This window comes from Ailuropoda melanoleuca, chromosome 16 (assembly GCF_002007445.2).
Source record: "Ailuropoda melanoleuca isolate Jingjing chromosome 16, ASM200744v2, whole genome shotgun sequence".
Taxonomy (NCBI): domain Eukaryota; kingdom Metazoa; phylum Chordata; class Mammalia; order Carnivora; family Ursidae; genus Ailuropoda; species Ailuropoda melanoleuca.
Window position 1 is genome coordinate 78,895,550 of NC_048233.1, and position 15,577 is coordinate 78,911,126.

Genomic DNA, 15,577 nt, shown 5'->3' on the forward strand with positions numbered 1-15,577 from the left:
CCCGGCGTTATGGGATCAGCCCCACATCAGGCTCTTCTGCTATGAGCCTGCTTCTTCCTCTCCCACTCCCCCTGCTTGTGTTCCCTCTCTCACTGGCTGTCTCTGTCGAATAAATGAATGAAATCTTAAAAAAAAAAAAAGAATGAATGAGAAAAGGTTTCAAAAACTATAAATGACCCAGATCAGTGCTTCTAAAGTTATTTGTTTATGTCCTTTGTGATATTTTGGGGTGTGTCTCACCTGTATTATGATTTTTAAAAATTGGACCGTGCTAAGCAATTTTTTATTCAAACACACTTTTTATCAGAATAAAATAAAAAGTGACATAAGTAAAAATGAAAGTAGTGTAACATTATGAAAGACTAACTCGTTACTGTTAAGTGCTAAGACTGGCTCTCTGTATTAAAAAGGGAGACTGGATTAGGGAAGGTCAAACTTGTACCAAGTAGAGACTTCTGCCTTGACATAATCAGAAGAGGTAAGGAGAAAAGGAAGAACTTTCTGGTGATCCAGTTATATGCTATTTAATATCAGAGCTACATGACATGGCCTCACTCTTACAAATACTGATGTGTAACATACATGGTTTTATGTAGGTTTTCCCAGGGAAGAAAGGAAGACAATGGTGTTTGAATAATTGTGAACCTCTTTTACCCTCCTGGGAACCTTACAGTAACCAGTGGAGACACGTGTGAGTGCCCTGTTTTCACCTGGGAAAACTGAGGGTCGGGGGTTATGTACCTTGACTCGACATCACAGAGATGCCAAGAGACAGAGTCATTCTGCGGTAGTGTGAACTTGGTGTGCCAAGCCCCTAGCCCCTTCCATACCACCTTTGAATTCCATGATTTGGTGCTTCCTTATGATGTATGCATTTAGGAAAAACTGTGCCCGTTGTCTGTTTGTGAGATGCGGTCATCAGAAAGGGGAATATAGTGTATTGGTTGAGAATATTGCTGCGGGAGCTAGACCACGTAGATTCAAATTCTGGCTCTGCTTCTCATTAGCTGTGTGACCTTGGGCCAGTTACTTGGCCTCTCTGTGCCTCAGATTCCCAGGGATAATCACAGTATCCATTTCATATGGTAGCTGTGAAGATTAAATGAGTTGGTATGTATAAAGCTTTTAAAATAGTGCGGGGGCGGGGCACCTGGCTGGCTCAGTCGGGAGAGCATGTGATTTCCGGGGGCTTGATGACGAGGACTTGAGTTCGAGCCCCATGTTGGGTGTAGAGACTACTTAAAATAAATAAAGAATAAAATAAAATAGTGCTGGCATATATTTCACTGTACCTAAGTGTTATATGATCTGTGCTTTATGTTGTGGCTTCCATGGTAGGGCTCGGGATAGAATGTTCCACATTTGGTTGAGAAGGCAGCTGGCCAAAGGCCTCTCTTCTATAAGCAGCCCTCACCTCTTTATTCCTCAGGCTGTAGGTCAGAGGGCTCAGCATGGGGATGGCCACGGAGTAGAAGACAGATGTGACCTTGTCCTGTCGTTGTGTAGCACTTGGAGAGCTTCGCTGAGCCTACAGGTGGGGATGGTGCCGGAGACGAGGCGGGTGGGGGTGAGGGGGGAGGCACTGGGGCAGAGCGTCTTGCTCTGAGCTTCACAGGAACACGCCCTGCAGATGGTCCCTGGGATGGAGATATGGAAGCCCAGGGTGACGCTGCCGGTAGACAAGACAGATAACCAGGGCGGAAGTTGTGAAAATGACGACCGTCCTTCTCTGCGGTACTGCAGGCGGGTCAGAGCCCAGGCTCGGGGAAGGGATTGCAAGTGCCAACTGGCACCGGCGTCTGTGCGTTCTTTCAAGGTCTGGTGTGGCTTCTCCAGCTGCTGTTTCCTGTGATCTTCAGAATAGCCGGGGACACGTGCTTGATGGGGGTGTGTGTATATATATATTTGCTCTATGTGCACCATAATGGGCTTATACCATAATTGCTTTGTTCACTTAACAGTATCGACATCTCTACAGCTCAAAACAAAAAACAAAAATCAAAAAAAAACCATGCATAATTCCTCCCTCTCCACAAACAGTGTTACTGTCTTTGTAAAAATCCATGCCAGTTGCAAACAATTTAAGCAACACAGAAAAGAATGAAGACAGTAAAATCTGAAAATGAAAGTCAGTTGGGGTCCTGCCGCTACCACAGAAAATGGAAATTGGTGGACATTCCTACTAGAAGTTTCTAAATGCACTCGTGACTGTGACTGTCTGAGGACAGACCCATACTGCACAAGCTGCTCTGTCATGCGCTTCCCCCCTCAGCAAGATGCCACGGGCATCTCCCCATATCAGGCAGGCAGTGGTAGCCTACGTCATCACAGGTGATGGCTGCATTTTGTTTTGTTGTGTCTGTTTTGTATGTGCCACCCTTTACTAACCCGGCCCCCGGGGTTGACAATAAGGGATTTCCAACTTTTCGCTGTTATAAGCAATCTCTGATGAACGCCTCCAGGGATGGGGCCCCCCCAAGGGCCACGTCCAGGGAGCACGGGGTGTAGAGAGACTGCTTTTCCTATCCTAGGAAGGACGACTCTGGCTCACACCTTGGGGAGCCCGGCCCCTTGGGTTTCCACAGTCCCAGGGGAAATCACCACGCAAAGCAAAGGGCCTTGTTAGGTAGATGACTTGTTTGGGTGAAAGAAATTCAGTGCCTAGAAACTCTGATCGGCAGAGTCCCAGCAGATGAGAGACTGCGTGGCCCAGATTTCCTCTGGGTAAGAAAGGGTTTGTTCCCCTGGGGGAGATGGGTGGAATCTCCTCTTTAGAAGCGGTGGAGCTTTGTCCCCTGACCTTCCCCGCGGCACCCCAACCTGCACAGTTGTCTGACGCGTCTTCCTCGCCAATGCCCCCTTCCCAGCACTGGTGCTCGGCTGTGATTGTGCCTCAGCCTCTGCTGGTCTCTTGTTACGGTGCCTGTTTAGACTGAGCGTGCTGAACATGGCCACATGACTGGGTTTGGCCCTGGAGAAGGAGTGGAAGTCCTCTGTGCCCTGTTCTGAGCGTGGAAGCCTGAGGAGCCCCCTGCGGTCCCCTGCCTTTCCTCTCTTCCCTCTGCGGTGACCCCAGCCACGTGCAAGACAGAGGCTTCTCGTAGCCCGAGTGTTGGAGTGAGAAGGAGCGGACTCATCATGGACTCATGATGAACAGGAATAAAGGAGGGAGAAATAAACTTCCATTCTTTTTTTAAAAAGATCTTATTTATTTGAGAAAGAGAAAGAGCGTGAGCAGGGGGAGGGGCAGAGGGAGAGGGAGAATCTCAAGCAGACGCCTGCAGAGCACGAAGCCCAACAACGAGCGGCTCAGTCTTACAAACCCTGCGACCATGACCTGAGCTGAATGCGAGAGCTGGATGGACGCTTAACCCACTGAGCCACCTGGGTGCCCCAATAAACCTTATTCTAAGCCGATGAGATTTGGGTGTGACCTGTGAAGGCAGCGGCCTCCACGGCCTGTTGTATTCTTCAAGGGCAAAGTTCCTTTCTTGGCTCTGGCCCCAGTTCCATCTCATCTTCCCTCAGATCAACGCTTCTCAGGTGGGGCTCCTTCCTGCCTCCTCCGGGGAGCCGCGCCTCTGCACTCACTGGGCCTGCTTCTAGCTAGGTGACCCGAGGAAACAGAAAAAAGATTTTTTTTTTGTACTGCTTTGGCTTTTATTAAGTTTTAAAAAGTGGAGATATAATTGATATGTAATGCTTTATTTGTGTCAGGTGTCCAACATTATGATTTGATATTTGTATATATTGCGAAATGATCAGCACAGAAAGGCCCTGGTTAACAGCCATCGCACACCCAGCTGCAACTGTTTTTCTTGTGATGAGAATTAAGATCTCCTGTCCTAGCCACTCTCAAATATGTAATACAATATTGTTAACTCTAGTCACCACGCCGTTCATTACATCCCCGGGACTTATTTATGGCACTTTATTTTATTTTTTTTTAGTATGAGAAGGTTCCAGCTGTGAGTCGAAGGTTGGATCTGACTCCGTTCTCGCCAACCTGACTGACAGGTGATATGTTGCAATGAAAGAAAGTCCTGGACTAAATTCAGACTTGCAAGTTCTGTCAAACAAACGTACTTGTTCCTAAGCAAGCACAAACTGCTGATAAACCTGTCTGTGGTCTGGGAGTAGTCCCTTTCTCGGTCCTCAGGTCTGCTGACAGCAAGTTCTTCATGAAGTGAAATATCAATGTCCGATGCCAGTTCTATCAGCTGGCAGGGCCCTCCAGGAAGCGGAGACACATGGACCCCAAGGGCCCTGCTTTCTCATTACGTGGTGGGAAATGGGAAAGACAATAACGTGCGATGAGTTCTTAGTGCTGGCTGGCGTGTGGCACAGGGCTAATGCAGGCCCGTGGTCTTAGCCGAGATGTTCTCGAGGAATATCCTGACTGGGAAAACTACAGAAAGGCTAAGTCAGCAGTCCAACGGACGTCCTTTCTTGTCTTTGCATCGTTTTTTGATCAAGGGTGGAAATACATTAATAGGACCAAATCCAAGAGTCCTGGAAAGCCAGAGTTGGAAGGACTCTTGGGGAACATCGGGCTCCACATATGTGGGAAGAGACCCAGAGGGGAAGGTGCTTGCTGAAAGTTATACACAGCCAGTGAAGTCTGGATGGGGATGGAGACCTGGCCTTTCTGAATAAAAAGTGTTTCCTCCAATTACCCAACAATGCCGGGGTCATGTACTGCTGTTCCCAGTCCCACTGGATGTCCTGGATCCTTTTGGATGAATGCTGATTATTCATTAACCATCAAGGGCACAGATAGACTATGTACACATGGCAATGGGCTCTTTTTCAGTGGCAATGATTTCCCTATTGACTGTCCCTGCTCTCTCGACGCCGTGGGTGGGAGACACATTGAGTGTTATAGCCCTGTCATAATGTCATTGATGGAGGAAGTGAGGTGAAGCTCTGTTTCCAAGGGAATAGAATAGCGTCTCAGTGGTGTTTTAAACTAATAAGTTGAACCTGAGAATGGAAATCATCCATACCTCCATGGTTTAACTATCGAGACGGAGAGCCGTGACTTCCGACAGCAGCATGACTTAACTAATTGTTCCAGGAAATTCAACCAAGGGAGATATGGCCATAAACCAAGAAATAACCTCACCGTTTGCTTCATGAAATTCCAGCAAACCAATTTCTCCAAACAAATAGTTGGCTTCTCTGGGCAAACAGCTCTCCTATTAGGATAGTAGATTACTCGCCTGGGGAAATAATCTCCACAAACAATAGCTTACTTCCCGAGATCGCTTTCAGGCCGTCTTCCCTATACCTGCCGATTTTAAACTATAATGTCACAAACTTTGTCCAGTCCTCATGTGCTCCCTAATTTGTGAGATGCACTCTAGGGGCACCTGACTAGCTTAGTGGGAAGAGTATGCGACTCTTGACCTTAGGGTTGTGAGTTCAAGACCTGTGTTGGGCTCCATGCTGGGTGTGGGGCCTGCTTAAGACAAACAGAAAAACTTAAAAAAAAAAAAAAAAGATCCACCTTAAACCACTTGGGTCTGGACCCCCAACCTCTGTAAATATCTTCCACTGATTTCCTCCTTTTAAGACACTAAATTCTGTGTGCTCTCTTACCACAGTAGGTCTCATAAACTTAGCTTTGAACAATAGGTATTCAGTGATGTTTTGAAGAGCTGGCAGTTGACAATCTATCAATCTATTCTTTAACCAGGGTTACTGTTCTTTGAGAGCATTTTGCTTCTTTTTCTCCTCCTCTCCCCTCCCCTCCCCTCTCCTCCTCTCCCTTCCCCTCTTCTTTCTCTCCTCTCCTCTCTTCTCTTCTCTTCTCTTCTCTTCTCTTCTCTTCTCTTCTCTTCTCTTCTCTTCTCTTCTCTCTCTTTTCTCTTCTTTCTCCCTTCCTTTCCATTCTCCCTTCCCTTCTTTTTCTGGGGCCCTTTTGCTTCCTGTTTTGGCTCTTTGATCATCTGGAAGGAAAGTAGAGTTACATTGCCTTGTGGAGGTTACCTTGTCCGTGTATCTTTTATGAGTGGACCGGTTCACTGGTGCTGCCAAGAGAGTTCAGATTTCATGTGAAAGTCAGGACTGGAAGACACCTTACATAGATCATATTCTCTAAATACCTCTTTTTGCATAAGGAATAATTGGGGTTCTGGAACAAGAGACCCTTCTCTGATTTGGAGGAGAGATGCTAAAGTTAGCTACTTTAAGCAACATCACTCGTTCTCCAAGCCCCCGATTTTTGATGAATCAATGAATCACTGCAGTCTGCTCTTGAAACCAGCCTGCACTGACCGCGGAAGAAAAAGTGCCTCATTCTTTGTTGTGACTCACAGGGAGAACTCTACGCTAGCACGAAGATGGAACCCAGGAAGGGGCAGAGGGTGAGGTAAGTGGCTTAGGGAATTGGGGCTTGCTTTGGTGGCAAGAGGGCTGGGACCAAGGCAGGGGCACCAAAGGTGGTAATGTCCTAATTCTTTCTGCCTTTCTATCCCATTCCTTTTTCCTGTCCCAAGTTGCTTTTCAGGGGCTCGGTAGGACCTAGAAACTCCTGGTAGGAGTCAAGACTCCATGGGATTTGTGGAAAGCTGGGCCCTGGTGGAAAATATTGGAGCAGCTCCTTGGAATTTTTGGAAGCAGTAGCAATGTCAACTTGTTGCATAATTTCCTGCAAAATCCAAGTTTTAGGCAATAGAGTAGAGCCTTGGCTTTGAAATCAGCTGGACTTCGGTCTACGAAGTATGACCTGTATTTGACCTTAGAGTTCTTGGACTCTGTTTCCTCATGTGTGACATAGGCATGACCTACTCACAGATTTGTCCTGAGGGTTAAATGAAGGGATGTGTATGATGTGGCTCCCAGAATGCCTGGGACGTAACATATGTCCAATAGATGTTAGCTACTAAGTATCGTTATTGGGAAAACACCTTCTTCAGGTAGCTGTAGTGTGTCATTAGGCCCGAGCCTTACAGAGGAACGACAACCGGTAATCTTTTTATCATCTGCTGCCCCAAAGCCTAAAATCCAAAGAGGAAGGGGTGAAATATGTATGAATAACTATGTCTTCATTCCTGTGCCCTAAGTACCCAGCACTGTGCCAGGCTCCGTGGGGAGGAAATGAAGTATGAGGCAGGGCACCTGGGAGGCGAGTCGTGGTGGTGAGCAGAGTCTGTGGGAATGAAACTCTGTGGGGGTAAATCTGCACGGTCCCAGTGACAAACGTGCTTGTGTCTGGACCAGTGAGCGGACAGGTGCTGGAAGAGAGTTTATGTCACTGCAATCTCTCAAGGGCTGCTTTTGGTCACTGTCTCTTACCCGGGAATAGAGATGTGGGAGCGAGGTCAATGTCAGGTACCAGGATACGAGAGGAGGGGTCTTCAAAGGAAGCTCAAGTCCAAACAAACTGTGTGCCTAAGCAGAAGTCTGGAGGGATCTGGAAACACCCCTTTACTCTGAGTCTGGCTCTGCTCGAGCTAGGTTTGACTGCCCAATGGCCTTAAGAACCAGGAAGCCGGTATCTGTCTGGATCTCAGGGCACCACCTGTTGGTCTAACTTCAGGCCTGACCCTGATGTCATTCACGATGCTGGTTTACTTATTCTGACCCACGTTTTGAAATCTTACCGTCCTCCCCTGGTATTTGACCCTTGGCTCATCCTTGGTTTGGAGTCAGTGCTCTGCTTACCACGATCTGATCACTTGGCCTGGCTCCGACCTGCCCCAGGACTGCAGGGTCAAGCCCGTCCCAAGAGCCTGGCTGAGCACGATGTGAACCCGTGGTACCACCGAAGAGGGAGAAGATGGGAAGACAAAAGGCACAGACGGAAGAGCTCTGCTTTGGGCTTCGGGGAGTGCCTCCTTCGGAAGGTGATCAGGGTGCCCGTGATGGGGACCAGGGTGAGAGGTAGGAAGGAAGAGAATGGCTCCCGCCTTGGCAACGCCAGCACAGGTAAGCGGGTGGCTGGGCAGAGACGCAGGGATCACAGAAGTAGTGATTAATGACGCTGGGGCCACAGAAGAGCAAAAGGACGCTGGCATTTTGCGTGACCACATCCCTGATCCCAGCAGCCCTTTCATGCCCAGAGCGGACGATGCCAGGGAAAGTGGGGAAACCCTATCAAATGAGCATCTATTCAACAGCATACTTTGTGCTAGGTTTTTTTGTCATCTGAGTATTTAAGCTTCACACAGCTTTCTTGTTTACAAATTATGCCAGACTGTATGTTGTAAAACCAGATTTAGACATCAGTCCTGTCTGCTTCTAGAACCCATTAACTTCTGTTTCATCTTATGTTCTCATGAATCTCCATTTTTCTGCACCAGCATTGCTGGTTCACAGGGAAAGAGAAGGAAATTCAGGAACATGACCAGGTGGCCGAGGAAGTAGCTTTGTTACCCTTTAGTTCTGGGCTGAATCTGGGGCCCTGTGATGTCTCAGCAGGTGCTGGGCCTGGGGAAAAAGGGATGAGGCCATGGTGCGGCAGGACAGGGGCTGGGGCAGGCCTGACAGCTCGCTGTATTTCTCTCCTCGTTGAGAACTGTGATTCTTCACGGCTGGACCCCGCCAGCCTCATTGTTCTGTGATTTCTGGCTTCACTAAACTGTCTCCCCTGTGTAGAAATAATAAGGGAGATAAAATAATAAGATAACACAGGTCAGAAAAATGATTCAGTGTAAGGACGACTAATTACAACAGCTAAGACATGCTGAATGCTCATTAAGGACCCGAAGGCGTTCTAAGCACTTTATAGACATTTAAATCTTTAATCCTCATGAACCACCTTATGAGGTAATTAATACCGACATACTCATTTTTCAGACAGAGAGACCAAGGTCATACAGCTTTGTGTGATGGAGCCGGGATGCAGGCCAGGTCGGACTGTCTCCAAGTGCCACGCTCTGAACCTCCAGGTTGGGCAGCCTCCCTCAGGGAAATAGCAGTGAGACAAGACTACACAGGCGTGGAGACCAAGACTAATGGAGCCCCAGTGAGAACCCCACAAGGTTTGGGGACTAAATTCAAAATAATTGAAGGACAATCCATTAGGGGTTATTTCAGTTTTTTTTTTTAACTATATAAGAAAACTCCTTAAAATGTGGTATCTTAAAACTACACCACTTTGTTATCTCCCACAGTTGTGTGGGTGAGGAGTTTGGGTAGGGCTTGGGGCATGTTGTCCTTCTCCTTCATGTGGTGTGGACGGAGATCGCGCACAGCTCGCGCCCCTGGCCCCTGGGCTGTCCCGGAGGCTAATGCCTCTCCCGATGTCTGGTGCTCAGTGCTCTTCCATATGGCCTTTCCACATGGCTCGCGAAGCTTCCTCCCAGCCCGGTGGTCTTAGGGTGGCCTTCCAAGATGGAAGAAGTGGACGCCAACAGTCCTCTTTAAGGCTAGGCCTGAAGCAGGCAAGTTGTCACTTCTGCTGTGTGTCATTGATCAGAGCAACCCACCAGTGGGGTTGCCCGATAAAATACATGGGGCCCATTTAAATCTGATGAACAAATTCAGATAAACAAAATAATTTTTTTTAGTATAAACTATGCAATATTAGGACATGTTTATACTAAGAATTATTTGTTGTTTGTCTCAAATTCGATTTTAACCAGGCATCTGTATTTTTATCCCAACCTTGATGGGTGGGGTGGCCTGCCATTCAGAAAAGTAAGGAATCGGCGGTGGCCATCCTTAGAAATCCAACATCGCGGGGGTCCACGGAACATGTCACAAAAGGTGGAGATGATATAGCGTAGTGGGTAAGCCTGACACCCTGGAGTCTGAGTTTCAGTGCTGGTTCTGCCACCTTGGATTTATGTAATCTGAGACTAGTGACGTCACCCCTTCTGTGGCTCAGTTTCTTCCTTCCTCCCTCCCTCCTTTTCTTTCTCTTTCTTTCTTTCTTTCTTTCTTTCTTTCTTTCTTTCTTTCTTCTTTTTCTTCTTTCTTTCTTTAAATTTTTATTTATTTGAGAATAAGAGAAGTGAGAGAGAGCGAGCACACGAGTAGGGGGAGGGGCAGAGAGAGAAGCAGACTCCCCGCCGAGCACGGAGCCCAAAGTGGAACTTGATCCCAGGACCTCGGGACCATGACCTGAGCCGAAGGCAGTGGGTTAACCAACTGAGCCACCCAGGCGCCCCCAAATAAATAAATCTTTAAAAAAAACACCCCAGAATTGCAGTTTTGAGCTTAAAAGCACAAGCGAGTAGAACAGTGACGTGTGCTGTTGGGTACAATAATAATAAATACCTACAGGAAGCCACCCTGTTCAGACCCTGAGGTCATGTTTTAGATGTGTTGTTCGTTGGGCAGCATTTCACAGATTTGTGGGCATAGAATTCTGGCTGGTAACGACTCTGGCAGACTGGCCTTGGAAACTCAATCTCTCAAATTACAACAAACACCATGCTTTACCAGCATCTTAGAGAAGAACGGGATTCGAAGATTGACTGGTGCCCTCCGTTGAGCAAATCTATCTTTAGAGAGCTTATCTGGACACTGTCCCTGAGCCAGGCTTGCTTCCCATCTAGCTCAGCTTCTTGGGGCTGGTTTCTGTGAGGTCCTGGAGAGGGTAGGGATGAAACTGGGTGTATGACACTCGGGGTGGGGGTGGGGACAGTGTTCAGTATCTTGACCTGTGGAGAAAGCAGGGCAACCGCTCGCTGGCAGGATCCATGAATCTTCTGGAGGGTGTCTGCCCCTCTGTCCCTTCTTTGACACTGTGACTCGCCCCAGCTGGACGTGTCTTGGACTGCCTTGGATTCTTTCTCCCAGGGAAGGCCTCGCTCACTTGCATCTGGCTCCTTCCATCCTGCACCAAGTTGTCCCTGGAAGTGATGCCTGGAGAGACGTCCCACCTGGTGAGTGACATCACTTGGTGCTGGAGAGCGTGAGTGTCCCTCCAGGGATCCCAGTGCCCAGGCTGCACCCCTCCGTGGTTTCAGTGTCCCTCCCCCAAGGGCCTCTGAGGTTAGTTTAAATGAGCTTGAGAGCCTCGGGAACAAGATGAACATCGAAGAGATTTGAAGTGACTTAACCGCTTTTCCATTTGTAAACACGTAGGCTTTGGCCATCACATCTCTATTCCACGTGAGACAGGTGGAAGCCCAGCAAGGCTAACTAACTTTCCCCAGGTGATGGAGCCAGTCCCTGCCGACAATAACCATTCACTCAACATCCAGGATTTGCTGTCAGTGCTCTGCGGTGGCCCGGTGCCTTGGCTCCCTGGCCGGGACCACAAACTCATCTTCCTTCCAGCACCTGTGGCTGGATCCGCCCCTCTACCTGACCTTTGGCTTCACTCCCACCCAGTAGAAAGTTCTACATCTTCAGTTACTGAATGGGCTCTGGGTGGTCTTAAGACATAGTGTAATTCCAATGCTCTTGAGAGAGGCAATACTTTGACTTAATCTCCAACCAACATTCCAATGCCTCCTATTGGGTTCTGTGCCAGATGGTTTTAGTTGAAAGAAGAGGGGAGGAGACAATGGGACAGGGAGGTGTACGTGGGGCTGAAGGGGCGGGCTGCCTTGTCTCTGAGCAAACTTTGCCATGTCCCCAGCTGCTCCTGCTCTCCCCTCTCTGCCCTGTCTTCCCTCCGTTCCTCATAGGCCACCCCATAAACCATTTCTGGGAAGCCTGTTTACTTTGTAGTCTGTGGCTGGGCTGCCCAGGACCATGGGGTCAGTGTGCTCAGGAATTGCTGAAATCAGGAGCAGAGCGTGAGTCAACCAGGGCAAGGAAGGAGGGGCTGACACCCCAGTGTCTCTGTTCCTGGGTCCTCTGTGTCTCCTTGGCCCTAAGGGAAATTATCATTCGAAGGAAAGTTTTCTGTTAAGCAAATGGCTTATTTTCATGAAAAGACTGCAGTCCCTAAACTCCTGAGTCTGGGTGGAGTGTTGGGACGGTGGTGGGGGACCAGCTGGGGGCTGCTATATTCTTGTACGTGTGATTGTTAACTTCTGTGTCACCCTGACTGGGCTCAGGGATGTGGGCATCCCTGGTAAAGGGCTGGTGTCTGAGTGGGGTTTCCAGATAAGATTAGCAATTGAATTGGTAGACTGAGTAAAGATCACCCTCGCTAATGTGGGTGGGTCTCATCCAATCCACTGAGGGCCTCAGTAGAGCAAAAAAGGCAGAAGAAAGGTGAATTTGTTCTTTTGGCTTGAGTTGGACCATCCAGCTTCTCCTGTCCTCAGACATCGGTGGGCTGGGTTCTTGGGCTTTTGGACTCCCACCAGAAATGACAGCATCAGCCCCCAGTTTTCAGACCTTTTGATTTAGACCGAATTACACTACCATCTTTCCTGGTTCTCTGCTTGCAGATGGCAGATGGTGGGACTTCTCAACCTCCGCAATCGCATGAGGCAATTCCTATAATAAATCTCCTCTTCAATCTATCATCTATCTATCTATCTATCTATCTATCTATCTATCTATCATCTATCATCTATCATTTATCTATCATCTATCTATCTATCTATCTATCATTTATCTATCATCTATATCAGCTATCTATCAGCTATCAATCAATCAATCATCTAATCTATCATGTTCTATTGGTTCTATTTCTCTGGAGAGCCCTTACACAATATGGTAGGAAAAACGACCCCAAACCATAAATTAAGCTAGGAGATGATTTCAGTACCATCGCTGAGCATTGACCAACAGGTTCACCCGTGCATTATTTAATTTTCTAAGAACATGTTGTTTCACTTCGATATTTGTGAAGTTACAGGTGAACATGGAGGAGGTTTCGTCTGGAAGAGATGCAGTTGTTTTTTGGTTTCCTGTAGGAAGCAAACCCACCTGTGTTGGCTCAGCCCAGTTTGCTCAAAGCTCCCCCTTTCCCCTCCCAACAGTCTCTACAATGGTCAGCTTTTGTTTCTCTCTCTTCCCCATTTATACTATCCACATTTCTGGTCCCATGCTTTTCCCCCTCCCTGGATGATGTGTAAGCCAAAGTAAATCAGTGGATTTAGGACTTTGGAGCTAGAGGTAACCAGGAAAAACACCAGCCATTTACGCCCCATCCGCTGCTACCTCAGGCTCTCCAGACAGGCAGAAATATAGGGATTTAGGCACACAAGCCAATTTTATTTGACTCTCAGAAAGAAAGGCAACTTCAGCTGATATCTGGGTTTCACAATAAATTTCACCTCTTTCTTTCCCTCTTAAGTCAGCAAGATTGATTTCTGTTACAATAAAGAAAGGTTTTGTCTAAAGACATAAAGGTAATTTGATCTTGATTGAGAAAAGCTCTATGGCCTGTCAGCTTTTTATTTTGTTTAAGTTGGTGATTTATGGAGAAATAATAGCTCCTTATTGCTGTAGCACACATTCTGGTCTCTGGCTAGTTATAACGGAGATTTCTTTTTTTTTTTTTTTTTAAAGATTTTATTTATTTATTCGACAGAGATAGAGACAGCCAGCGAGAGGGAACACAAGCAGGGGGAGTGGGAGAGGAAGAAGCAGGCTCATAGCCGAGGAGCCTGATGTGGGGCTCAATCCCACAACTCCAGGATCACGCCCTGAGCCGAAGGCAGACGCTTAACCACTGTGCCACCCAGGCGCCCCTATAATGGAGATTTCTGTAGCTGGGGCTCCATTCAGCCCCACAAAGTCAATGATCACCATCTCCTTCCTGTACTCAAACACCACATGGACCATTTCTCCAGTATCACACAGAAGGGCACTATCCCCTATATAACCTTTTAGGTCGCCGTGACATTCAATGCTCCTTTCTATATTTGAGAACTCTCACAGATTGGAGGAAGACAGAATCGGACTCCCACTCTGAGACCACTGAAAGGAGGTCCTAGGGCTCTGAAAGATGGAAGTGTGGACGTAGCGTATCAGGGGTGTAACATATCCGTGCTGAATGGGGTGTATTGCTGGGCGTACAATAGGGATGTTGCCCAACAGGCGGATGCTCCTGCCTCTGGCTTCAACCTCAGGGAGTGACGGGAAGGCGTAGGAACAGTTCGAGATGAGATGTGGTTGGATGCTCTGGAGGGTGGGACAGAGGCTAGTATTGGTGGCTTTGTCCTGAAGCTGAGCAGGGCTGAATGCTCAGGGGCAGCAGTGGTAGCCATAGCAACAGGGACGCTCAAAGGCGATGTTCCCCAAGGGGACAGCCTGCACAGACCATTCTTGTGGCAGGCGTTCAGCTGTGTTTGGCCACTCTTGGTTCCTGTCCCAGCTGGGATCTCTAGGCTTCTCTTCTATTTTACGAGCTTCCAGATACCTTTCTAACAAATGCCTTTTCTGCTTAAGTTAAGAACCCTAATTTGTACAGTGGCCTTGACATGTTTATTCCTTAGGCTGTAGACCAGGGGGTTCAGCACGGGGATCACAATGGTGTAGAACACAGAGAGGGTCTTGTTATAGGCTGAAGCGCTTTCCGGGTTGGGTTGGACATATACAAAGAACACAGACCCATAAAAGAGGGAGAGGGCAGTGAGGTGGGAGGCTCAAGTGGAGAAAGCTTTGCGCTGGGACTCCAGGGACCTCATCCTACAGACTGTGACCAGGATGTAGGCATAGGACACCAAGATGGTCGACACCATAGGGACAGTAACCAAGGCGGAAAGGAAGAGCAGGATGACGTTGGCTACAGTGGTGTCTGAGCAGGCCAGTTGGAGCACAGGAGGGATGTCACAGAAGAAGTGATCAATGACGTTGGGGCCACAGTAGGGCAAGACGAAGGCATTCCCTGTCTGCAGAGCTGAAACGAACACCCCCACAGCATAGGTGCCCACCACCAGCAGGATGCACAAGTGCTTGGACATGATGGTGTGGTAGCGGAGAGGGTGGCAGATGGCCACAAATTGGTCGTAGGCCATGACGGCCAAGAGCAGGCACTCCCCCGTGCCGTGGAGGATCATGAAGGCCATCTGGACCACACAGCCCCCAAACAAGATGGACTGGTCCGCGGTGAGGAAGCTGATCAGCAGCCAGGGGGTGAACACGGAGGAACTGCAGATGTCCAGGAAGGAGAGCACGCTCAGGAGGAAGTACAGGGGTGTGGAGGGCGGAGCTGGTACGGATCAGGGCTATCATGCCGAGCTTGCCCACCAGCGTCACGGCATAGATCAGCAGGAAGATGCCAAAGAGGAGATGCTTTTGGTCGGCCTGGTCTGTGAGGCCCAGCAGGATGAATCGCGTCACCGCGCTCTGATTCTGCCCCGATGCCATTCCACTGGTGTGTTACACGCAGGGTAGCGACCAAGGGGAGGAGAAGCAAGAATCTTAACATTCTCGTCGAAGAGATCGCTTTTAACATCTCCTACCGCCAAAGAGCCCGTGTATCTCCAAGTGGCAGACTGGTCCCCAGAGCCCACATCAATCCCATGGTGTCACACTCATGCTGAGGTTCTGAGGGTTCCCTGACCCCCTTAGGACGACGTCTACATTCCTCAGCTTCCATGTCGTGTCTGTTCTGTGCCATCCCCCTCCTATTCTGCTCTCAGTTAGCAGTTCGGAACGATTTACTTCTACAAACACACTGCGTTACTGAGAATGTCTATGCCTTTTCAAATTCTATATTTTCTTGTTGGAATGTCCTTCGGTCTCTCCAAACTGAGCTTACAGGTCCATC

General features: G+C 48.3%; 1 protein-coding gene across 1 annotated transcript; it reads right to left on the reverse strand.

Moving 5' to 3' along the window:
• Window positions 1-8,382: 8,382 nt before the first annotated feature.
• Window positions 8,383-15,174, reverse strand: LOC100473797 (olfactory receptor 1052-like). The gene is given in 4 exon segments (XM_034644819.1): window positions 8,383-8,433; window positions 13,882-13,986; window positions 14,274-15,016; window positions 15,051-15,174. Coding segments are annotated over 4 exon segments (1,023 nt in total).
• Window positions 15,175-15,577: the final 403 nt, after the last annotated feature.